Below are 25998 nucleotides of genomic sequence, written 5' to 3' on the forward strand. Positions count from 1 at the left end.
TAATTTGTTTATAGAGTTTTTATCATAAATGACTGTTAGGGTAAGCACCTTATAAATGCTGCTTTAAATAATTCTATCCTATTACTTCTCTAAGCAGGGACAAATGGGAAGCAAGCAAGGGAAATAAGAAATAAAGTTATGCAGACAGCTATTCCAAACTGCCTATTGCAACCAAATCAATAGGTCTATATCGAATATGTGAAAAGGGAAGGCAAAGCGAAGATACAGCAGTACACTGGGCATAGGAGCCCAAAAACAAGGACAAATGCCTGGATTATTAACCAGTAAAACTCACTTAAAAACATTATCAGTTACCTTTTAGAAATGTGTCTGCCTGGGGGCGCCTGGGTGGCGCAGTTTTTAAGTGTCTGCCTTCGGCTCAGGTCCTGTTCCCTGGGTTCTGGGATTGGGCCCTGCATGGGGTTCCCTGCTCCCGGGAAGCTTGTTCCTCCTCCCACTCCCCCTGCCTGCGTTCCCTCTCTCACTGCATCCCTATCAAATAAATAAAATCTTAAAAAAGAAAGAAAAATATGTCTGCCTGTATTATGTCTTTGGCAAATAGTTAAAATTTTAAAAGGCAGATTTTATTCACACACAGTAGGCACTGGCTCAGAGTCGGAGACCTATCTACTCCGAGAACAGAGTTCTGCGGTATTCTCTTACAAGGACAGAAGGGGTTAATCATACGTGCGGTCTTACACTTTTAACTGCAACAAAACAAAGTAAATTCAGGTCCTCTTGTTTATCTGTTCCTCCCTAACCTTGTTTTAAATCATAGCTTGGGGGTGCCTGGGTGGCTCAGGTCATGATCCCGGATCGAGCCCCGCATTGGGCTCCCTGCTCCCGGGAAGCCTGCTTCTCCCCCTCCAACTCCCCCTCCCAGCTTGTGTTCCCTCTCCAGCTGTGTCCGTCTGCCAAATAAATAAAATCTTTTAAAAATAAGTAAATAAATCATAGCTTTGTGTAAAAACACAGTAACCAGGGGCTCCTGGGTGGCTCAGTGGGTTAAAGCCTCTGCCTTCGGCTCAAGTCAAGATTCCAGAGTCCTGGGATCTAGCCCGGCATCCGAATCTCTGCTTGACAGGGAGCCTGCTTCCCTTCCTCTCTCTCTGCCTGCCTCTGTGCCTGCTTGTGATCTCTGTCAAATAAATAAAAATCTTAAAAAAAAAAAAAAAACCCACAGTAACCATATGGACTCAAAATTTGGTTTTATTTATTTTTTTTAAAGATTTTATTTATTTATTTGACAGACAGAGATCACAAGCAGGCAGAGAGGCACGCAGAGAGAGAGGAGGAAGCAGGCTCCTTGCTGAGCAGAGAGCCCGATGCGGGCCTCGATCCCAGGACCCTGAGATCATGACCTGAGCTGAAGGCAGCGGCTTAACCCACTGAGCCACCCAGGCGCCCAAAATTTGGTTTTAAAAATTCACCTCCCTGGGACGCCTGGGTCAAATAAATAAATAAAAATCTTTTTTAAAATAAATAAATAAATAAAAATTTTAAAAAAAATTCACCTCCCCTTTCTAACGTGATAACCTTTGGCCAGAAATCTCAAAAATAAGCCCCACAGCCTAAGTGGCTGCGGAATCCAAACAAGACTACGTTGGGGGCCGGGAAGCATTCAAATCCACCACAAACGTGGAGTGCTGTTTCTCCTGCACTCCTCCAGACGCGTTCTTCCTTCCTAGAGCCGCCAGCAGACACAGGCTTTCCTCGCGGACAACTCCTAAGAAAGCCAACGAGACTGCGCGCATTAAACCTGAAGGAAAATGGGGGCTGAGCCGTGCGCGTGCGACAGGGGACAGCTTTTCTCCTCCTAAAGCGCCGCCAGCCTCCCGGCCCAAGAACCCGTCCGGCTTTAAAGTCCACGCCCAGGTCGCACCACGCAGCCGCCCGCCTGCCTTCCCTCCGCACGCGACCAGGGGCCAGCCCCTTCGTTCTTCTGCCCAACCCTTCGCCCCGCCAATCCTACACCCGGCATGCACCGCTCCGACCTTTTCCTTCCCAGCCGACCCCCACCTTCGGGCGCCTCTAAATGACAAGTGGCGCGGAGCATTGTGGTCCCGAGCGTGAGAGCGAGACCGGAGGCAGGAAAAAGAAAGCAAAAGACAGGGGCGAGCCGGTAGGGCGGCCCCTGCGCACGCGCACGGGCAGCGGCGAGGGTGAAAAGGGGCGGTGCGTGGTCTACGGCGAGCGGAGTGGGGCGGGGTCGCGCGGCCTTGGCCGGGAGTCCGCGAGCCGGGACGGGAGGGGGGTGGGTGAGGGAGCGGGCGCAGGAGGAAGTGTCATGGCGTCGGGCCGTGGAGGTTCTTCTCGCTGGTTCTTTACTCGGGAACAGCTGGAGAACACGCCAAGCCGCCGCTGCGGTATGGAGGCGGATAAAGAGCTCTCATACCGCCAGCAGGCGGCCAACCTCATCCAGGACATGGGACAACGTCTCAATGTGTATCCTTTCCTATTCTTGGCCCTCCGCCGCTCACGCCCTGTCCCTCCTTACTATTCGTCCAGTCGCCTGGTTGCCGGGCCTGCTGCCCCGCGAACATGGCGCCGCCGCCTCGGCCTTCGCTGGGCTTCGGCTGCGCTTAAGGGAAGGCAGGCTCGGGCTCGGGAGGCCGCAAGCGGCCAGTGAAGGAGAGGAGAGGAGTCCGGGAATGCGGGCTGGGAGGCAGCGTTGTGTAATCTGTTTGGGGCCGCGCGTAGTGGCGGCGGGGGATGGGAGTGGCGCCGAGACCCGAAGGGAATCTTAGGGATTATCGCAGAAAAGAGGGGGCTACTTCGACTTTTAGTCGGAGAAAGGGTCGAATGGTAGGAGGGTTACCGATGCTGAAAGGCGTAAGTGTTCTCCGCGGCCTCTCCCCGCGCTCCTCGGTGGTTTGATGGCGGGTCTCGTACCTTGGGAGCTCACTGGAGGTCTTTATGTTCTTGGCGTGGTTTTGTATGGGTGTGCGCGCGCGCGTTTCAACTGTCTGATGCTGAGCTTAGTCAGCCCTAAGCCATTGATGAATCCTTCCCGGCTTACTTAATAGCAATATTGGAGTGAGATGCTCAGCACTTATTATTACTGTTGGCGTCGAGCCTACCATCACCCTGCAAGGTTTTATTTTATTTATATATATATGTATATATGTACATATATATGTATATACATATATATGTATGTGTAGTTTGGGGATTGGTTTTTTGGTTTTGAGTGAACAGTAAGCACTGGAAAAACACCATAGATCGGGAATTTTCCATCAAAATTGTTCTGTAAATTAGATATTGTTTTTTCTCGGATATTTCCTAAATGTTACGTTCCAGCTCTCAGCTTACAATAAACACTGCGATTGTTTATATGCACAGGTTTTATATGCACCATTCTTTCACCAAATTCAGTAGAAATGTAAGTACTATTTTATTGTTTGTTTTTACCATAACCAAATTTTGAGGTAAATGGATACGCAGAAAAAAGTTGGTCGTTGACTTTACTTTTGGACTTAGTGTTGTAAATTAATAGTGAAGGTAAACCGCGTGATAAACGTTTTTGCTTGAAATGAAAAATGTTCCTGGTTTGTTTTTTAATTTGTGATGACAGGCTGTCGGGCACTGTGTTAGGCTCTGCCAAGGTTTTGAGCTAAAAAGTAATAAACGTTTATTTACTTAGTTATTATATCGGTATTCATTTAAATTTTATACTTTTGGATAATTTCAGATAGTAATGTACAGTGTAATTTGGCCTAGTCATTCTGATGTACATCTTAAATGTGTTGGACTCCTTGCGTTTGAAATACGGTGAACTGGGCTTAATTGTGACATTCTTTTTAAATGACCCTTTGAAAGTTAAATGGTTAGCAGAAATATTTTATTTGCTATTAAAATTTCTTAAGGTATCAGCGTTCCTCTTTATCACAGCATTAGTTGTCTACTTAAATCTTTGGTTAGTTAGACATCAAATTTTCCTGAATTCACACATATATTATCAGAGGTGTGTATATGTATAATCAGTTTTGAAGTAAAATTTATCTTCCAGGACTAAAGAACATAACCTGTAAATCTTGAAGAATTAATAGTGTTGGATTGAAATTTTTATTTTACCTTGTGAAAGGTGTGAGTTTGGTGTCTGTCCTTTTCAGAGTAATATGCATACTGTGTTGCATCTGTTAACAAAATTGCCTAATATTTAACTGTCTTAATTGTCACTATTTTTTTTGCTCTTTTTATCACAGCTGTTTTTAGAATGCTATTCAGAAAGGTGTGTGTAGAAAAAAATGAATTGTGGAAGACTTTATGCTATTTGTAGTTTGTCATTAAGACCTTTTTGCTAAGAAAACAATCTTTGAAAAGGTCCTTGAAATACTTTTTTCTGATTGGAAGGAACAGCTTCATAGCTTAGATTGATTTCGTGTTTTAATCTCTTCTGATCATAAGACGTTTTGGTCTCCTAAAGGCTCCTTTTCTTCTCTTTCTCTTTTATATCTACATGATTCTTGTTCTATTTCTGTTTTCCTAGTTATTTCTTTGCACAGAACTTGGGTCAGTGATAGTGTTATGGAAGAGAGAGGAAGCCTTTTTGGCAATAACATTCAGATTGAGAGAATGAAATTTAAATTGGCTCCAAAGGCAGTGGTAAACTAATGAAAACTAATATAAATGTGACTTTCCTAGGTAGCCTGAAAAATGCTGGTAGAAATCATAAGTCAAAATAGTCCTGGAAATTTTCTTGATGTGGCTACAGATGTCCCATTTGCTTAAACAGGCTTACTTTTCTACTTCCAGTAAATAATCTCACCACAAGACTATACTTCTTTTTGAACCCTCCCTCTTTCATAATTTGTCTCTGTGGCCTGGTTGGTGTGCTTTAAAACAGTTATCTAGCTTAAAGCCAAAATTCACAGCTTTAACTTTAAATTGACTAGTGAAGCCCAGGTCCTTTGCATTCTTGAACTAATTTACTTAAATGCCATCATCAATAAAAAGCCAAAGTATTTTTATTACCCCACTTAGTGTCTTGTATATGTACAAAGTTAAACTCAGCATTTTACATTAAAATGTTATTAGCAATTGAAATCTGATATTAATTTCTATTTGAAAAAGTGGCATTGCACCCTTCATATCTAATTGTTGTCTTTTTTACCTTTGCTGTTATATCAAAAGTGGTTTTAATATTTGTATTTGTGCACTTGCATCAGTTGCACAGCCTCACTCTTTTATCTTTTTTTTTTTTTTTTCTATTCTTTTAGGGTGAAGGGGGTGGTCTCAAATTGAATGTGAGTCACTTTTAAATTCATACTCCCCCACATCATTGGGAAAATTTTTCTTGTAGGGTTATAATGGAATGTCATAGTAAACTACAAAAAGCATGAATTTCACCAAAAAGTAAACTGAACACCATTCAGTAAATTCCTAACAAGTTTAAATTTGAAGATGCTAGGGACTAACTATAGCTAGTTTTGTAATAACTACCGTGCATTAGTTGTATTAAAATGTTTAATGATTATGTGGATTCATTGTGTTTTCCCACGTTGACTAATTTAAAAGTAAAATGTCCCCTAAATTTTAAATGCTATTGTTTAAGAATAAAATCAATGTCAACATGTGTTGGTGACCCAGAAACTGTCTTTTATTGTTGAGTTTTATTGTCAGTATCTCTTGGAGGGTTGGATCACTATCAGCAATAAATGACTTTTATATGTAACCTAATTAGTTAAGTCCACCCTTTGCTCACTGGATACAGTGAGGTTTATGTAATTCGGGTTAGTAATTAAAGAATGACCTTGCAGCATCAAGCTTGAGATAAATCTAGTAAAGTATAAAAGCCCTGGCGCCAAGAGTGCCTCCAAGTTATATACCGTGGGAGAATATCCTCTACAGTGTCAATCTTGGAATAAATATTGACCCAACTTCTCCTAGAAACTCTGTTCATTAATTCGGTTTGTCAAGTTCATGATGCATTTGTTTCTTCTATTAATTCCAAGTTTAGTGAATTCTCTTAAGATCAGATTTTAACATACTGTTTTCTCAGTGTTTTTGGTGGTCACAGTCTATTCTCATAGCACCTCTCCAGATCACATGGCCATTTTAATCTTCTCTTAACTGTCCTTAGTTCCATTGCCTCTTTTTTTTTTTTTTTTTTGAGCTTCAGCAGTATTCAGAACTATATATAATCCACCAGATTTAAATGTATTGAAGTTCTCATTTAATGTACTGTATTTCTGCTAAGGTTCCAAGAGTACACAGTTAAGGACAGTATTCAGGACTGATGATATTAAGGAATGATTATATTGACTTCTAAGAGTGCATCATCTAAGTCATGTCTACATTTTATACGTCTGAGTTAGATGATTAGCTGCTACACATAAGCAAACTTGTATTTTTGCTTGTGCCAAAATTTGTTTACCACTTCTTGCTTAAAATCTTTATAATCTTTATCAGTTGACCTGACTTTTGACTATTAGATGTCATTTGAAAATCTGCAGATGTTGTTTTTGCATTCCTTTCTCCCCCCCATAAAGACTTAATGAGGAAAGCTATTCTTGTATCCACTTACAGAAATGACCATAGTCCCTGTTCTTTGATAATACAGCATTCTGCCATTATAATTTTTAAGAATAGTCTGCAATAGAAATTTATTCAAGACTTTTGAAGTAGTTTTTATCTTGTTTATACTGTGCATATTTATACTCAAATTAGTCATAAAATTGTCCTGCATGATTGCCTTTTCTGAGAGAAAACCAGCATTTTGGGGAACTTGGTTAGCTAAAGGGTTTTGCTTATATTTTTATTGTGAAAGCCCTTAATTTCTCTCAAATGTAGTAACATAGATGAAGTTAAGTATAAAAATGTTTCCCGACACATACATTCAGATTAGAAGGTAAACAATGTAAGGGCAGGATTTTGTTTGTTTCCTTTCTTTTTTGGTTTTACTGATGGTTGTGTCACCAGTACTTCACATAAAGTAGATAATAGAGCAGCCATTTGTTAATAAGATGGATCCAATCATGTTTCTCACAATCTGTTGACTGAATTCTTACACATTTTCCTCTGTATGTGTCCTCTCCACAGAGACAAGCTTTAAATATTTTATTTTTGAAAACTAATATAGGCACATAGTAAATGAAAATGGTAGAGAGGGGAATATGATAAACCATCCTCCAATTTGAGTGTGTAAGCCCACTGCCCCAGAACATGTGCTGTTAACGTGCCCTTTCAGAAATATTTTCTGCTTGTTCAAGCTTTTATGTATGTATAACTTTTTTAGTGCCCCCAAAAAGGGTTGAGTTGGATTTGGTTTCGTAGTTGTTAGAAGTCCTCCTTTGAATTAGGCCCCAGAGTCCCCTGTTAGCCATATATATGAGTCTTACCATTTATGCATTGTGCATCCCTCTTTTTCCAGATGGTGCATTCTCTTCTCATGTAACAATGGTCTCTCAGGTTTTAAGACAGGTGAAGTTTAACTCTTCTTGAAGCATTCCCAAGATAACTCCAAACTCCACTCTTTGACTTCTGAATTTCTCTCTTATTCTTTGAGTCCTGTTCACATCCTATTGTATTCCATCTATTTGGTGTCCTTTATTGTTACAGCGTAACTGCATTTATGAGGTGAAGTGGGTTTTTTATATAAAGATTTTTATTTACTTATTTGTGAGAGAGTACACAAGAGAGCACAAGCAGGAGGAGTGGCAGAGGGAGAGAGAGAGGGAGAATCAGGCTTCCCACCAAGCAGGGGGCCTGACACCTGGCTTGATCCCAGGACCTGGGACCATGACCTGAGCTAAAGGCAGAAGCTTAACCAACTAGTTACCCAGGTGCCCCAGGGTTTGTTTTTTTACTGTAAAATACGACACAAACATAAAACCACCAACCATGTATAGCTTAGTGAATTATAGTAAGGCAGACAACCTTGTAACCACCACTCAAGAAAGAGAACTTTGCTAACTATCCTGGAAATGTTTTCATGTGCCCCATCCTTATGTCAACCCTTCCCTCCCTCCACAAAAGAATTATTATAGTTATCAGTTATTACAGTTATCACTTCGGTTTCATATAGTTTTACCACCTAATCCTGCATTCCTAAATGCTTCAGTTTCATCTTGCCCATTATTAAAAATTTGACTACTCTTTTGAAACTCTGAATCTACAGTTTTCTCCTCCATCCCTTTCTTTCCCTTAAATTTTATCTCTTGAAGAACCTAAGGCAATAGACTGTGGAGTCTGGATTTTGCTGATTGTATACTCATGGAGCAGTTTATCATGTTCTTTTATTCTTGAAGTCCCTGCAAATTGCCAGGTAGATCTAGAAATTTCATCAAACTCAGGTTAGACGAGTATGTTTAGTTGAGATGCCTAATTAGGAGCCATCTGATGTCTTTTTATCTCTGTGTTAGCAGCTTTTGATTGATACTCAACATCTAGATCCTTTCGTTCATTGTGATACTCTCATTTCATTAGTAATTGGAATATTTTCGTAATGAAATGCTGTGATTCATCCACTACTTAGACTCCCAGTTGTGTAGTTCTTAAAGGAAAAGCAGGATAAATACATGATTCATACCCTACATGTACTACTTTTGTTGAAATGTAATTCATATACTGTACGTTTCATCAGTTGAAAGGGTAGTTCAGTGGAGTTTTTTAAGTGTATTCACAAAGTTGTATGTCAATTTTAGAAATTCTCGTTACCCCAAGAAGAAATCCTACACCAGTTGGCCGTCTCTTTACCTTCTTCCCCCCACCCTATTCTGGACTTTTCCTATAAGTGGAAACATACAATATGTGGTATTTTCTGACTGGCCTCTTTCCCTTACTGCATAATGTTTTTAAATTTATCTGTATTATAGCTTATAAGCTTATTGTAGCTTGTAAGTGAAGTGTAAGCTTCACTTAACTTTTCTTCCAAACTAGCGTTGTACTCCATTTTATATATCCATTTATCAGTTGATGGACATTTGAGTTGTTTCCACTTTTTGGCTGTTATACTGCTCCTGTGAACATTTATGTATAAATTTCTGGATGGACATGTGCTTTGATTTCTCTCAGGTACAGAAGTAGAATTGCTAGACCATATGGTAACTCTATACCGCAATAATCTTGTATAGCTTCCTGACTATCTGTTACAACAAGGTATTCCAGGCTTTCTTGTACATTTTCTTTTCCACAGCTGGAATCACCATTTCTTTAAGTAATCCTCCTTTGTTTTAGTAGGAAGTGGTATTTCAAAACCGTGAGCTGGACACTAGGGATACTCATTACTGTATTTGTCTTGTTTCTAGGCATCTACAGTGAACAGAGAGAGGAAATATATAGTATCATAAATATACATTTATTATACAAATTGGTATATTAAGTGTTTATTATTCATTTACACATTAAATATATGAAATATATTAACCAGATTTTTTTAATAGGTATTTCTTTTAAATGTATATTTTAAATACCTCAGGAGTTTTGCTAATTCAAGATAGCAGCATTTTTTACTTAACCTTTCTTTGTGGTATATTTCTATGACCTTCTACACCAAATAGTTCTTAAGAATGTGGGATTTGTCGGCACCTGAGTGGCTCAGTTGGCTAACCGTCTGCCTTTGGCCTAGGTCATGATCCCCGGGACCTGGCCCCACTTCAGGCTCTCTCTCAGCCTGGAGCTGATTCTCCCTCCCCCTCTACCTGCCACTCCCCCTTGCTTGTGCTCTCTCAAGTAAATAAATAAAAAAAATTTTTAATGTAGAATTAGAGAATTTATCCCATCATCACTCATTAATTTACCCTCACATTACACAGATAAGTGTTGAAATAGCAGTACTATCACCACCAGTATAATTATTGAGAACAATAAAATGTTTTTGTTTGCTTTCCCTCTCACCCCTGCTGTTTAAAGTCCTGTTATGGCTACTACATTAGCTTAAATAGCCATTAACAAAACTCTCCCTTTTAATCCTTATTTAATCTTAGTTCTACACGTAACTATTTTTGTTCACTGCCAATGCTTTTGTTGATGTCTCTATAGTCATTTTGATTGTTTGAAGTTCTTTCGAACATCATGGAAACAAAATTCTCTGAATCTTTGCATATTGATAATAGTTTATCTGTGATATTTATATTCAAGGTCAGTTTTGCTGTGTATAAAATTCTTGACTCATGCTTTTTTTTCTGAGATATCTTAAATACGTAACACCTTTTTTTCCTGGCATAAAGCACTACTACAGGTGATGATCTAGTTTTCTTATGGCTATAGGACTTTTTTTTTTTCCTTTGTAATCCAGTAATTTTACTATGGATTATCTTGATGTTGGTTGTTCTCGGTTTATATACTCAGGGGATCTTTCAATGTGTGACATTATCTTTTTTGGGGGCGGGCAGCGGAACAAGGTTTATTGAGTGATATTGAAGCAAAACTTATTGATAGTACAAAGCTATCAAAGAGGGAGGAGACATGAGAGGGTTGCCCGTCTTTTTTACTTATGTTTTGTGTTTTGAATCCTTAGTGTCTGTTAGTTTGGAGGTATGTTACTCTTTTAATTTTTCTGGGTTTTTATTGTGGTAAAATATACATAGCATGAAATTTATCATTTTAACCATTTTTTAAAGATTTTATTCATTTAACTGAGAGAGCAAGAGAGCATAAGCAAGGGGAGCAGTAAGAAGGAGAGGGAGAAGCAGGCTCCACACCAACCAGGAACCCATTGCGGGGCTCAGTCCCAGGACTCTGGGATCATGACCTGAGCCAAAGGCAGATGCTTAACCGTCTGAGCCACCCAGGCACCCCTAAAGGTTTTATTTATTTGTCAGAGAAAGAGAGAGACTGAGCAAGCAGGGAGGGTAGCAGTCAGAGGGAGGAGCAGGTTCCCTGCTGAGCAAGGAGCCTGATGTGGGACTTGATCCCAGGACTCTGGGATCATGACCTGAGCCAGAGGCAAATGCTTAATGGACTGAGCCACCCAGGTGTCCCTTTTTATCTTTTTTTTTTTTTCCTTTTTTTCTTTTTAAAGGTCATTTTAACCATTTTTAAGAGTACAGTTCAGTGACATTGTTGAGCAAACATCACCACTATCCAGTTCTAGTACTTTTTTCAATCTTTTCAAATGGAAATTCTGCTCATTGAGCAAACTCCCCATTCTCCTCTCCCCGCAGACCCTGGAAACCACCTTTCTATTTAGTCTATGAATTTCACTATTGTTTACCTCATATAAGTGGAGTCATACAATATTTGTCCTTTTTTGTGTCTGTTTTATTTCACTTAGCATAGTGTTTCCAGGATTCATCCATGTTGTGGCATATGTCAGAATTTTCTTCCTTTTTAGGACTGAATGTTACTCCTTTGCATGAATGAACCACGGGTGGATTCCTTTTACCTTTTGGTTATTGTGAATAATGCTGTAGTGAATGTGGGTTTATAAAAATCTACTTAGGTCCTTGCTTTCAACTCTTGAGCATATACCCAGAAGTGAAATTACTAGATCACATTGTGAGTCCATATTTAATTTTTGAGAAACTGCCATGTTTTCCACAGCAATAGCACTGTCTTAAATTCCCATTAACAATGAATAAGGGTTCCAAGTTCTCCATGTCCTCACCAGCATGAGCTCTTTTCTGATTTTCTGATAATAACCATCCTAATGAATGTGAAGTGGGTATCTCGTAGTTTCAGTTTGCATTTCTCTGGTGGCTACTGGTGTTTGGCATTTCTTCGTGTGGTTACTGGCCATTTGTGTATTTCTTTGGAGAAATATCTAACCAGTCTTTTATCCATTTTTTAATAGGATTTTTTTCTTAAGCTATAGGAGTTCCTTATATACCCTGGAAATTATTCTCTTACCAGATACATGATTTGCAATTTTTTTTTCATTCTGTAAGCTCATTCACTTTTTTGATGAACAAAAGTATTTTATTTTGATGAACCCAGTCTACCTACTTTCTCTTGTGTTGCTTATGCTTTTGGTGTCATTTCTAAGAAATCATTGCCCAACCTTTCATGGAGCTTTTCTCGTTTTCTATTAAGAGTTTTACAGGTTTAGTTCTTAAATTTAGGTCACTGAACCATTGTGAGTTAATTTTTGTGTGTGGTGTGATGTGAGGGTTTAATTTCATTGTTTTGCATGTGTATATCCAGTTTTCCCAGTACCATTTTTTGTTTTTTTGAGCAGTTCTTTCTAGTATGATTTTTGTTGCTTAGGGTTAACTCTTCTGGTTTTTTCTTACGGTGTCTTAGTATGGCCCAAATACTTTTCATTTACATATACAAAAGTATAACAGTTTACTTTCTGAGGTTCCCTGGCTATGTTCCCCTCCCTCGTTTTTATTTTCTGTTTACCTTCTCCCTGTCCTGCCAGTTTTGCTTTGGATCTCAAAAGTTTCTTTCCAGTGTGGAGTCCTGGAAAAGAGCCTTGGGAGATCTGTTTGATTAGTACATAAGAAGTTAACTTTAACCCTTTAAGCCCTTCTCTAGGCCTCTGACATATACCCACTTAATTGATCTTGACAGAATTCCTCCCCAGTTCAGCTACTGTTTCCTGATTGGTCCACCATGATTTCCAGTAAATGTCTGGGCTATTTTGAGGTTCTTTTATCAAGCCCAGCAAATAGCCTATTACTTTGCTTTGCTTCTTGTTGCATAGATGCTGATACTGGGTAGGGATTGAGTAGATGCTGATACTGGGTAGGAATTATGGCTACATATTTGCCAGTTTTTTCCTTTATCCATTTGTATTTGAATTTCCTAGGAATGCCTTGCCAGGTAGTTTGGTTATAAATATCCGTGGAGTTTTGCTTTTGTTCTCTTGTTACTCTGCTTTTCTGTGGGGATTTCGTTACCACGTCTGCCCCTATCTTCTCAGAATTCTTCAGATAAGACATTAAAAGGTAATTGTCCGTCACTTTAAGAGATGATAGGCTAATTTCCAAACAAGGAGATAGACTATCATCTAAATGTACTGTTCACCCTTAGGTTTGAACTCTGTAGGTCCACTTAATACAGATGTTTTTCAGTAAATATATTAGGAAATTTTTTAGAGATTTGCAATAATTTTGAAAAAACTCAATGACAAACTATATAGCCTAGAAAAACTGAAAATTTGAGAAAAATGAGGTATTGGAAGAATATGGTATATAATACATATAACATACAAAATGTGTTAATTGGCTATCTATAAGGCTTGCAGCCAACAATAGGTTACTTACAGAGTTTTGGGAGAGTCAGAGTTACATGTGTATTGTGTGTGTAGGGGGGTAGCACTACTAACACCTACATTGTTCAGGGGACAACCTTAATAGGTTTAATAGTCCCTTAATAGGTTTAAGAATGTCTAAGAAGATAAGGGTAATTTTTTAGGAATAATTAAGTCACTTGAACTTCTTTCTGTTAAAGAAGGAACATTATGATCCATCTGGAACAGTTTATCAATAGACATAAAAAGCGTATGTGATATTATTGACCGATTTTTTTGAAAAGAACTCTAGAATGTTCTCCCACAAAACTTCAATGTTATTTTGAAACATGGAACTCTGCCTGCCTAATTAGAGGGTTGTTGACTGATGTAGTATATTGGGCAGTGTATTATACAAGTCTTTATAAAGTCTTTGTGAAGCAGCTCTTTTTTCTCCCCCCAAATTCAGATGATTGTAAAAGGTTCAAATCAAATCTTTTGTACATGCGTGCGCGCAAACACACACTTAATGTGTCTGTTAGTCCTGATAGTTCATGTTCTTAGGGTAGCTCTAGCTCATTTGTTTCAAATAAGAAAGGATTTTATACAATTTGGTAATGTAGCATTTCTAAACTAACTGATGAATAGAGCAGATTTTTACATTAACAAATGTGTGTCGAGTATTTTTATTACCCAAGACACACAAAGGTCTCTGTGTAATTTATAAATTTATAAATTGACTTTGAAGGCAATTGGAACAGAAATTCTGAAGATGTTTTTAGTGCATAAGATTGGGTAAAATAATTTTTTTAAGAGAAAATCAGATTGTTATATACTTTACAATGGAGGAGATGATGGAAATCTGAGATTTTATTCTAAACTAAGTTACTGTTCTAGATGTAAAGGTATTTAGTAAGTGGTCCTGATACCATATTTACAGAAAAGCATGTAAAATGAAGGTTTTTTAAAGTTATTTGAGTCTGATACAGAAAAAGAAACAAATGACTGTAGAAGTTCACCTACTTGTTCAGCACTGAAATTTTTAAATATTACAGCTTTAATGGTTTGTACTTTGTTACGTGATGCTATGTGTTTATGTGACAGTAGTTAGTCCACATAGAGTACATGTTATGTGACAAGCAGTGTGCAAAGTAGGCATGATATTTTTTTGATAAATAAGAAATAGTGTTTTTCCTAAGGGATTTACATTCTAGTGAGAGAGAGAAAAAAAATTTGTCTTTCTGCTCTGGGAATAACTCAGAAAAGTAATCAGTTTGAGCTATTTTGAGATGCCAGTGAACATTTAATACATTTCAGTCTGTTTCATATCATTTTAATGTAATCATTTTCTTTAGAATGTCAATTGTGGGTTTAAACCTGTGCTGCTAATATAGCTACTAACTAGAAGTGAATTAATTTCACATTTCTTTACTATTTTAACATGGCTGCTAGGAAAATTACACTGTGGCTCACATTACATTTCTATTTGATGGTGCTGGTTTGGGCTATAAACTCTTAAAAAGTAATACCAGTTAACTAATGAAAAGTATAGACATTTGTATCTGTCAACAAGATTACTGTTGGATCTCACTGTAGTAATTTGTTCTATAGAGAAGTTTGCACATTCAAGCTAATTTTAAATAGAGGGCTCATTCAGAAATTTTACAAAGTCATGATAATGATTCTTTTCTGGCCAAAAATCTTGAGATCATGAAAACTATCATAGTTTCATGCTTAGAAAAAAAAAAAAAATAGCTTTCAGCAGAGAAAAGAAATTCTGAGGATTTGGGGAAAGTCTTTAAATGATGCATTGATTCAGAGAAGATAATCAAATTTTTACACACTCCCCACATTGTTAAATAGAAGTTTTAGTTTGTATTGCTCTAGCTCAGTGATTGCTGTTTAGAGTGATTACTACTTGAATTAACAGTACGGTTCACTTTATGTAGACTTAAACATCGGTTCCAATTTTTTTTTCTTTTTACTTTTTCTAAATTTTTTAAAAAATTCTTTTATAAACGTATAATGTATTATTAGCCCCAGGGGTACAAGTTTGCAAATCACCAGGTTTACACACTTCACAGCACACACCCTCCTTAATGTCCATAATCCTACCACCACCCCACCACCCCCCCCCAACCCTCAGTTTTGTGAGATTAAGAGTTTCTTTTATGGTTTGTTTCCTCCCCATCCCATCTTGTTTCATTTATTCTTTTCCTTCCCCCTCTCAGAAAGCTTTTTAAAAACGATTTATAAGAAATTGCCACAGTTTTGCAAATTAGCCATACCATTTTACCTTCCTACAAGCAATGTGTTAAGGGTTCCAATTTCTCCACATCTTTGACAACTGTTACTATCTGTTTGTCTTTTTGAAATTATTATTGTTATTATTATACCCATCTTACAGGCATCCTAGTGAGTATAAAAAGCATTATCTCTTTGTGGTTCAATTTGCATTTCTGTAATGATTAGTGTTATTGAGCATCTTCGCGTGTGTTTATTGGCCATCTGTAGTATCTTTTGGGGGGAAATATCTACTTATCCCTCCCCTCCCCTTTTTTTAAGGTAGGCTTCATGCCTGGTAGAGCCTGAAGTCATGACCCTGAGATCAAGAGTCAGATGCTTAATCCACTGAGTCATCCAGGCACCCCTCTTTCCCATTTTTTAAATTGCATCATCTCTCTATCAAATTGTGAGAGTTATACGTATATTCTAGATACCAATCCCTTACCAGATACAGGATTTGCAAATATTTTTTTTCATTCCGTGGGTTACCTTTTTCACTTTGCTGATATTTCATCCATAATACATTCATTTAATTTACTAGGATTTTTCTTTTGTCACTTGCGTTTTGATGTCATATCAAAGAGAACATTGCTTGATCTATGATCATGAAGATTTATTCCTCTTCTCAGAGTTTTATAATTTTAGCTCTTGTATCTAGGTCTGTGATCCATTTTTAGTAAGTTTTTGTTTATGGTGTAAAGAAGGGGACTAGCTTCTTTTTGTTTTTGTTTGTTTGTTTGCATGTGGATATACAGTTGACCCAGCACTGTTTATTGAAAAGGCTAATTTTTTTTCCATTGAATTAAATGATTATATCTGGAAACTCTATTCTATGATCTTTATGTCTTTCCTTAGACTGTTACCACATGGTCTTAATTATTCTAGCTTTGTAGTAAGGTTTGAACTTGGGAAGTATGAGTCTTCTGACTTTGTGTTCTTCATTTTCAAGATTATTTTTGCTGTTCTGGGTCCCTTGCATTTCCGTAGGAATTCTAGGATCAGCCAGTCAATTTCTGCAGAGAAATTGAGATTCTGACAAGGAATATGTGAATCTGTAGATCAGTTTGGGGAATACTATCCACAGTATTAAGTCTTCAGTAATATTAGTTCTTATTTGTTTAGCCATTTGAAGGAAAGTGGAGTTCTAAAGATTTATGTGAAATTTTTAATACCTGTGCAACTTGTTTACTAATAATCTATGACTGTTTATTGTTGGCTGGTAGGAGCTAGGTGTCTAAGGGAGAGTAGAGACTTACCTATGAAATATTACATGTACTTTGTAAGTTGAAAATTTTTTGTTTTTCTAACAGATTCGTAATGGTAACATAGGCTCCATAAATAAATTTTTAAATGCCAAGTTACATTAAGCATTTAAATTCTTTTAAATATCATGTATTTACTCTGTGGATATCAGGGTCTGTTCTCTTAATTATTACTTCTTTTCAGCAATACTGAATACTAGTTAGTCTTTAATAGACCAGCTCTCTTTTAGATGTAATTAGAAATCCCAAATAACATCCAACTTGAAGATTATTTTATTTCTCAGTATAAATTTTGTTATGTTGACAGTATTACACTCATGCATAATTATATGGGTAGAAAAACAACTAAAATACCAGACTGAGTTAATGACATTTTCTCTAATCCTGGGATATCAGTCTTTTCAGTGCATCAAAATTAAGGATATGGACCACTTAAATTTGTACTGGAATTTTGATCTGATTGGTAAATCTTAGTGATCTTTGTTTTGAACAAATCGACATTTTGACTTAATCTGTTTTCTTCTTTGTTGAGAGCTGTTACCCCCTTGTTACATCTAAGTTTCTACTTCCTTTTTCCTATTCTAAAACCTTTCTGGGAGTCTTATAAAGTTGTACCATTACCATTTTTCTTTAACTATAGCCTCAGGTGTGTCGTTTCCCAATTCTGAGCTGTGATACGTAGAACTGTATATTCATTAATGAAGCCTTTTTTTTTTTTTTTAAGATTTTTTAATTTATATATTTGACAGAGAGAGAGACAGAGACAGTGAGAGAGGGAGCACAAGCAGGAGGAGCTGGAGAGGAAGAAGCAGACTTCTTGCTGAGCAGGGAGCTGAATGCAGGGCTTGATCCCAGGACCCTGGGATTATGACCTGAGCTGAAGGCCAGATGCTTAATGACTGATCCACCCAGGTACCCCAAAAATGAAGCTTCCTGAAGGCACAGGAAAATAGTTATCCTAGTCCTAGTGGAGGAGGTGGTTTGGGAGCAGTTGAGTAACAGGGCAGAAGTGGCTTCACCAGCCTATAGGGCCTAAAGATGAAACATAAGAAGAGATTAGAACAAGCCTACTAATGATATATTAGCCCCCCCCCAAAAAAAGGGAGGGGGGCATTTTCTTTGTTTCTGTTAGGGAGTCTTTTGGATTAGGAAATTTTAAGTTGAAGAGTAATAAAACAGTTGTAGCTAGTTCTTAACTACAGATGTACACACAAGGTATATGCACAAAATTAATTACTAAAAGAGTAAAGACCAGAATGATTCATTTGAAACTGACTGGCACACAGCCATCATCAGTGATTTAGGAATTACCCAGGCTTCTGTTAATTCAAACTGACCTTACCTCCAAATATCAAGGTTGAAGCCAGCAGTGGAGAGTGAAGAATGTCAGCAGTGAGGGCATCATGAGCAGACAGGAGAGACAGGGGCCAGGAATGGGCAGGAGAAGAAAAGATGGAGAAGGAAGGGAGTCAGATCAAGAGGTAGGAATAGAAACATATAAAGGATTAGAAAAAGAGAAGGGGCTGAAAACAACTGGAGGGAGAAGGGACAAAAGAAATACTGGTGTATTGCAGTGACTGAAGAAATATGTGTTATCATTTTAGTGTCTGAATCTGCTTAGTTAGGGCTACCATGGAACCTTTAAAGAATTCAGTTTAACAGTTTAACTTAACTTAATTTTCAGTATGTAGAAAGAAAGGAAGAAGAGCAAGAAAGAAGGGGATTTTTTTTTTAAGATTATATTTATTTATTTGACAGAGAGAAATCACAAGTACACTGAGAGGCAGGCAGAGAGAGAGAGGGAAGCAGGCTCCCTGCTGAGCAGAGAGCCCGATGCGGGACTCAATCCCAGGACCCTGAGATCATGACTTGAGCGGAAGGCAGCGGCCCAACCCACTGAGCCACCCAGGCGCGCCCCAAGAAGGGGATTTTTAAAAGCATGCAAAATCCTTTTTAAGATCAGCAGTAGCGATACACAGTTGTTTAACTTAACAACATAATAATGATATTATTTGAGTCCTGTTACTCTGGGGCACTATACTAAGTGCTTTACATACATTGATTCAATGAATCCTCACCACAATTTTATAAGCAGATACTATTTCTCCCATTTTACAGATGCGGAAACTGAGCCACAAAGAATAAGTAATTTGCCTAGGCTAGTCAGATAACAAAGCCAGGATTCCACTGAGGCAGCCTGACTACTGTGCTACAGCTGGCTTCATCACCTCTACCTCCCCCTCTTCATGATTTGTATGGTATATTTCTGTAGAAATTTGTCTTGTTTTGAGAATGTACTATCACTTTGAAATAGTTATACATCTTCTAGGCTCACAAACTCTGGATACTATTTAAAAATCAGTTTTTATTTCCTGTAGTTAATAGTAATTCGAGAAGCTTTATTAGATAATGGAACACAAAGGTGGTAGTGCATGGTCCCTATCCCCAGTGAACTAAAATCTCAGTTCATAGTTGTTTGCTCACTCAAACCAAGTATCTACTCTAATATTAGTATGAATTCTTTGACTTTGAACCAAGGTTATGTGCACTAATGAATGTTTATTGCCTTCAAAAGTATGCTCACCTTTAAAAGCCACAGACCAGTAATAATATAGCCATTACTTAAAATTTTTGGAATTCTTTTCCTTTCAGTAAGCCACACAACGAATCAGCCTTCTATTTAAAAAAAAAAAAAAAAAAAAAAAGTACCTAACTTGACTACCTTCTTTAGTCATCCTTAAAATTAATGCCTCACATGGATATTCACAAAGTATTATCTAAAAAGGTGTTTTGTTTTGTTTTGTTTTTACAGCCCTGATGGACTAAAATGTTTGCAGGCTGTAGAGGAGGAAATGTGAATGGAGTTAGTGGATTTCACCAGGAACTTTGGAAGAGTGTTGGGTATTAGTGTTGCACTGGAAGGAGGATGAGAATTGAGCCCTATTTAGAGGGAACAGAAAGACTTCTGTGAGGAGTGTGGGTAAATAAACCAGGAATCTACCCTGAAGATCATTCATTAGCTCTCTGAACATTTAATTTTTTTAATTATTTGTAGAATTTTAGAACCGTTCTCTAGTACACATACTTTGTTTCCTTTGAGACTATCTTGTAAGGAGAAAAGCTGTGTGGTTTGAAAGTACTTCTTGATATTGAGGCTTACAAGAAGTCTGAAGAGAATGAAGCGGTGACTGGGAATCCTAAGAGATTTTACCAAGAAGAACTCATTGAAGACTTTAGAGGTACCTTTTAGGCGAGTAAGAGAAATCCTGGATCATCTGGCAGTTAGAAAGGAAGTTTATGTATTAAGTTCAGTCTAATTTGACATTGGACTTGTGTCTGTATTGCTTCACTCTTTGGTAAATAGTTCTGGCATGTGATGGCTGGCTTAGCCATTCCCCTTTTAGACATCACTTAGGTAAATTGTGACAGACCATGGGAAACAAAGTATCTTTATAGTTTGCTGCATTTCTTACCCTGTGATATTGGCTCTTAGATTTTTACTGTGGGATTAGGAATACTTGGAATTTAACATCAGTGCCTTTACAATTATATGTGGATTATCCACATATCATTCATTTGGCAAGTATATTGAACAGCAGCTGCACAATGGGAGACAATGGGAACATCAATGATTAATTCAATCTCTATATTTAAGCTGCTTCTAGACTAGTATAGCAGATAAAATTAATAAGCCAAAAGTTAGAATACAGTGAAAGTAAAATAATAGAGGTATGTAGCTTCCTACTGAATAAAGAAGGGCACTTCACTCTGACTCAGGAATTTTCCCTAGGATGAGGTAAGCCTTTAAATAGAAAAGAAATTAATCAAACGAAGTAGGTAGCAGGGTAGGAAATTTTCAGTATGTAGAAGAAATAACTGAGCTAGGAAATGATTCTCCAATTGTCTTGTACTCTCTGCATTTCAGAAAACCCCCTGCCTGCATGACTGCTATTTAGCTGGTATTACCTAATTTTAGTGTTGCTTAATTAAATCTGTTATAAAGATAACATTAGTTTATTCTAAGTCTGTGAAAACTAAGAATAATTTGCTTTTTTGAGCATTCTCAATTTTTACATCTTTTCCTTGTTTTGTAACTTTAATTCTAAAGGATGGAAATAAGTTGAAAGCCCAAGTTGAATTACTTAGTCCTTTTACGGTAACATTCCTGGTAGTTTGGAGCCAAATGCACTTAATTTTAGGTCTGTTTTAAACATGTATACATCAGGAATAGAATTTCTTGAAGTCATTTTTACTCCATTTATTCATCTGCAAATGCAGTTGGATTAGTGAAGGTCCCTTTCAGATCCAAAATCCAGTGGTTAAATTTCATGGCTCAGCATTACTTATAAGTTGTTTTAAAAGCTCAGAGGAAAGAGTTGTCCTTGTATCAGAAACTTTCTTGTGTTAACTACCCAAGTCATGTAGCATGATTCATGCTTTCTCTCCTCCCCTTCCTTTTTTGGCATTGATTGTATGTAGTGATTGAGTCTCCCAAGATACAGGGAGACTCAGATGTTCGTTTCTTAAAAAATAATCTGAATCTTGACATTTAGAGATCATCTTCCCATGAGAAGTTTCTTCTGTATAATCTTAGATTATTTGAATTTTGGATGTGTCTATTTTCTGAATCAGCAATTAATTTGGTTTATTCCTAATTTCGGGGTAAATTGCTCAAAATTGATGTTTCTCTGTCTTAGTCAGTGTCTTTGTAGTGCTATGTTCTTGTACTTCAATCCCAAGAGCATATAACTTAATAAAGCCAAAAAATATTGCTTATTTCTTGATCTCCGGTTGGCAGTGTTTCTACTTTATTGATTTATTTTACATGTTTATTCCCTTATATTTTTAAAGCTGCTTTTAGTATTGCTGTAGTGAAGTAATACAGATCCTAGGTAATAATATCACATTCAGAATCTTCTCATTTTGCCTTGTAGATCCTTTTTCTGTCCCAAAAGTAATACTGTGTAGTTCTTAGCCACACAATGAATTGTTGATTAATCTAAAAAATAAAAACTGTAGAAAGTAGTGGCTGTACCTAAAAAGAAGGAAAATTTGGGTATATTTTACTACTTTCCTATTTTTTTTTTTTTTTTAAGCTATGGCTTTATTATTTTGCTTGAGGTTTTTTTTTCCCCCCTTTACGTGCATTAATATGATTTAAAGTTTCTTTGAGTTAGCCCAAGTAAAAGTCTTTTTCCTTTTTCCCTTTGGTATTCTATTTGCAAAACAAGTAAAGCAGGTTTTATAGACTAGGGTAATGAGTTCTATTTAATTAAAACTCTTATATCAGTCTTGTTATAGCCCAACTCACAATTCATACTTTTAATACTACATTCCTTCTTTGCACGCCCCTCCCTTAGAAAATAGAAGGTTTTTCCAAAATTTTTTACTTCTAAGTCACCAAATTTTTATCTTTTCTGCAGATAATATCACCTACTGCATTATTTTTGGCTGCAAAAGTGGAAGAACAGGCTCGAAAACTTGAACATGTTATCAAAGTAGCACATGCTTGTCTTCATCCCCTAGAGCCACTGCTGGATACTAAATGTGATGTACGTAATAATAATTCAATTGGTGATGCCTTCCAACTGCTGCTTATTCTTTTTACCATTTAGGAATGTAATACCGGCGAGTGATCTAACAAACATATTTCATGTATGTACATGAGTTTCAGTGTTGTTCTGAATCATGTCAAGGCTGTGATTCAAAGGTTAAGTGTTTCACATTTTGTTGTTGATCCTCACAGCCAACCTATGATATATGTGGAGGGTAAGTCATATCACCTCCATTGTTTGGGTCCATTTGAGACCAGAGATAAATAACTCTTAAATTGTCAACAATGAAAAAGAAAATAGAAAAATCTCTGGACTTGGCCTCTAGAGCAGTAAATAGTAATTTTACAGAATTGTTTCGTTGTTAATGCATATATAATAATAGTTATCACTCTGATACTGATCCATAGAGACGCTGTTTTACCATGCTTTCATGAGAGGGTTTTTTTCATATTTTTAATTTTCCTCAAGAGTAATGCTGGCTTCCAAACAACTTTTTCATTATCAGCATTTTAATAGACCTTGTTTATAAGTGCCATTTTAAAATATTATGACATCTTAAAACAGAAGGTGGAATTCTAGGCCTTTAAATTCACTTTCCCAGCTCTTGTATTATAGGTGAGTTCCTCTATCAGAAACTTTGTAACTACTGAATGACTGCCAGATTATATTAGTTTACTTTCATTTAGTTAATCTTAAAGTCCAGATTAAGTATATCTGATTTTTTTAAGTATATCTGAGTTTATTAATGACAAGTTTTATCTTTAATGTCGGCTTTAAGGGAGTGAGATACTAATGTTACCATTCAGTTATAAAGAATGTGTGATTATTCAGAGATTGTTCTTATAATTTCTATTAACTTTAAGATTCAGAGTTAATTTTGGTGAATACTTAGGGTATTGTTCAAATAATAGAAATCTGTGTTTTAAAAAATCATCTTGGTGATCTTTTCAAAATGGGACATAAATAAAGGTGCTTTTCACTATGAGTTTAGCCACACGACCTTACGTGAATATTTATGATGTGTTGTTTTCTTAATCACCTTACTCGGTTGTCGAAATTTAAGAAATTTGATAATGGTAGAAATTTTTTATACTCTCTATTCCCAGAGTAATTACAATAGGGGGATGATTTGTTGAAGTAAAAGAGAAGACCCTCTGTTTTCCCATGGGTGTGTGATACGTTCTTTTGGTATTTCATATCTAAAATGTTTTCTGTTAACCTAGAGATTTGAGGGTTTGCTTTGATTTATATTTTGTCTTTTTTGAGGAGAGGAAGTTCAAAAAAAAAAACTCACTGACTTACTCTGACCATCAAGGAATTACCACACAAAATATCTTAGAGTGAATTGTTATGTTATTTTGATGTTCTTACTTGAGTTGGTGCTTCCTGTCTTAATGTGTCTTGAAGCACAGAGTGCCTACATGAAGTTTTATAGTATAGACGGGAGGGTTTGTTGTTTTCAGTTAAGCTCTACCTCCTTTCATATTATTGTTGTCTTTTTAGGGGTTATTTAACTTGTTGTTTTTTACCTTATTTACATATTCTATATTAGAAGTGAACAAGTTTAGATTGGTTGTAGAAAATGGGATTTCTCTGTCACCTTCAAATTATTTCCTTTGTGTTTCCAAACTACCCTGATTTAATGTATCTGTTACTTTTCATGAGATTTAACGGTCCCATGATCTAGTAGTGTTTATCTTAAGCATTTTAATGTTATTGTTTTTACCTGGCAGGCTTACCTTCAGCAGACTCAAGAACTGGTTTTACTTGAAACCATAATGCTACAAACCCTAGGTATGTATTTTCATCAGATATTATTTTTGTGTGTGTTCTTCAGTGTGGTGTCCTAAAAATGGAATAATTTTACCACTGAATAAAGTTTCATTTTAAAACAAGGTTTAGGGCCAGAATAGTATTACCTGGTTATAAGGAAACCATTTTTTTTTTTATTTCATTTATCATTAATTGAACAGTAAACATATTTTCATTGTGAAAGGCTGCATATGATTGTAATGTGTACAAATACTCTGACTACAGTCAGTATTTAGCGAATTTATCACATTTTTAATGTGACATGGTAGTTATTTAAACATTGGTCATCTTTTTCTGAAAATTGCATTGCAAATTTTTTGCAATTTAAGTGATCTCTAAAGATTATTTATTCAGATTTTTCACTTTTTAGTTGAGGAAATTGAGACTTAGCATGGTTTGTCTTGTGTGAAGTCATGTATTACTTCTGGAAGAACCTGGCAGTGTATTATGGGAATAACACGGGCTTTATGGAGCTCTTGGTTTAAAATCCATATGCCTTTGACTTGCTTTTTAAACTTGGGCAAAGTCATTTTACCTTTATACCTCCATTCTGTATACGCAGGGTAGAGTAATAATATCTGCTTTAACATTGTGAATTTGAAGGTGAGAGATAGTGTATAAAAAACATGTACCACATAGTATGTGTCAGAAGTCGCTATATTATTCATTATGGTAGTTATTTATTACTCCATTCCCAAACAAAAAGAAGTTTAATAATCAGCCTCCTGTCATTACATACTTTTTTTTTTTTTTAAAGAAAAGTAGCTTGTTTAAAATAGATGGAACTTGTTTGATATTTTTATAGCATAAAAAGATACAAAAATAAAAGTGAGAATCTTATCTCCAAATCCAATAATTTAGCATGTAGTAACATGCTTTATGAGATTATATAAATATGAAATTTACAAAGATTTGTGTAATGAAGGTTAAAAGAAAAATTATATTAAGGGGAAGTTTGTGTAATAAAGGTTAAAAGGAAAATTAAGGGGAATTATTTTAAATTAGAATTTATAAGCTGTACTTCTGTGGCTTTGATTAAAGTATGATTTTGTGGGTTTAATTACAGTAGAAATACAAATAGATCACACAACAATTTTAAAAATCTGGATTACCTGTTTGTCAGAATGTTATTTGTTTACTTCTCCTGAAGACACTAATGTGACCTCCACTTTTTCAAAAAAGGAAAAACCCAGCCCTCCCTAAGGGTTATTTAGACATGGAAAGCTCTTTCAGCATTTTATCTTTGGTTTTAGAACCTGATTTAAAGAATCTTGAGGCTACAAGTTTAACTTACAAGTCTTAACTTTAATTAAGTTAAAGTCTTAACTTTATCATAAATGTATGTAATTGATACGTATGTACATACATAAATGAAATGTGATTGTAAACTAAGTGGTTGAAACCCTTTCATCTACGACATACTAAGAAAAAAAGACGACTCTAAATCATTTAAAAGATTTTTCTCCAACTGTGGGCCAGGGATTATATTTATGAAAAATACTCTTTACATCTTCTGAAAGAGTTGTAATACATTTTTAAAAATATGTTATGTAGTTGAAGTCTTTGCTTTATAGTTTTATTTTCTGTAATTTTAGTTTGTTTTTAATGTGAGGGTAATCTCAAGGTAATCATAATTGAGAATTTTTAATAAATACCACCCCAATCTGCAAATAGCTTTGTTAACCAGTTTTCAGTAAGTGGAACATTGTTTTTAGAAGAAATTATTTCTTGTCATTGAAGGTGTGTAATGAGCATGTCAGTGATAGCAAATAACTTTGTCTTTGGATCTTTTTAATAATGAACAATATATTATACATTTATGGTTGTGCCGATGGGTGGCATTTCTCAGGCAAGTATTGTAGTGTGGTAAGTGATTGGGAAAAAAGTGCTTTTCATTTCAGGTTTTGAGATCACCATTGAACATCCACACACAGATGTGGTGAAATGTACCCAGTTAGTAAGAGGT

The 25998-nt window shown here is 36.4% G+C and overlaps 2 protein-coding genes across 6 annotated transcripts in view; one reads left to right on the forward strand and one right to left on the reverse strand.

Annotated features, from left to right (window-relative positions):
* LOC309843684 (uncharacterized protein) overlaps positions 1–2880 on the reverse strand; it is a 190792-nt gene extending 187912 nt beyond the window's left edge. Inside the window, exon 1 of the mRNA XM_082689337.1 lies at positions 2819–2880. The gene's annotated coding sequence lies outside the window, so the exon portion shown is untranslated. The remainder of the gene's footprint in view (positions 1–2818) is intronic.
* The window catches only part of CCNT2 (cyclin T2), a 40415-nt gene continuing 16491 nt past the window's right edge, over positions 2075–25998 (forward strand). For 3 of the 5 annotated variants that reach the window (XR_014300275.1, XM_082689317.1, XM_082689319.1), the window contains exons 1-5: positions 2075–2445; positions 3301–3382; positions 22089–22217; positions 23954–24014; positions 25934–25996. Coding sequence is in view for 4 of the 5 variants with exons in the window: in XM_082689317.1 (XP_082545443.1) it covers positions 2288–2445; positions 3301–3382; positions 22089–22217; positions 23954–24014; positions 25934–25996 (493 nt within the window). In the remaining variant the exon portion in view is untranslated. Of the gene's footprint in view, positions 2446–3300; positions 3383–5219; positions 5247–22088; positions 22218–23953; positions 24015–25933; positions 25997–25998 lie in introns of all 5 variants that reach the window. The other 2 variants (XM_082689316.1, XM_082689318.1) reach the window with 2 other exon arrangements.

This window comes from Mustela nivalis, assembly GCF_964662115.1.
Source record: "Mustela nivalis genome assembly, chromosome: 11".
Classification (NCBI taxonomy): domain Eukaryota; kingdom Metazoa; phylum Chordata; class Mammalia; order Carnivora; family Mustelidae; genus Mustela; species Mustela nivalis.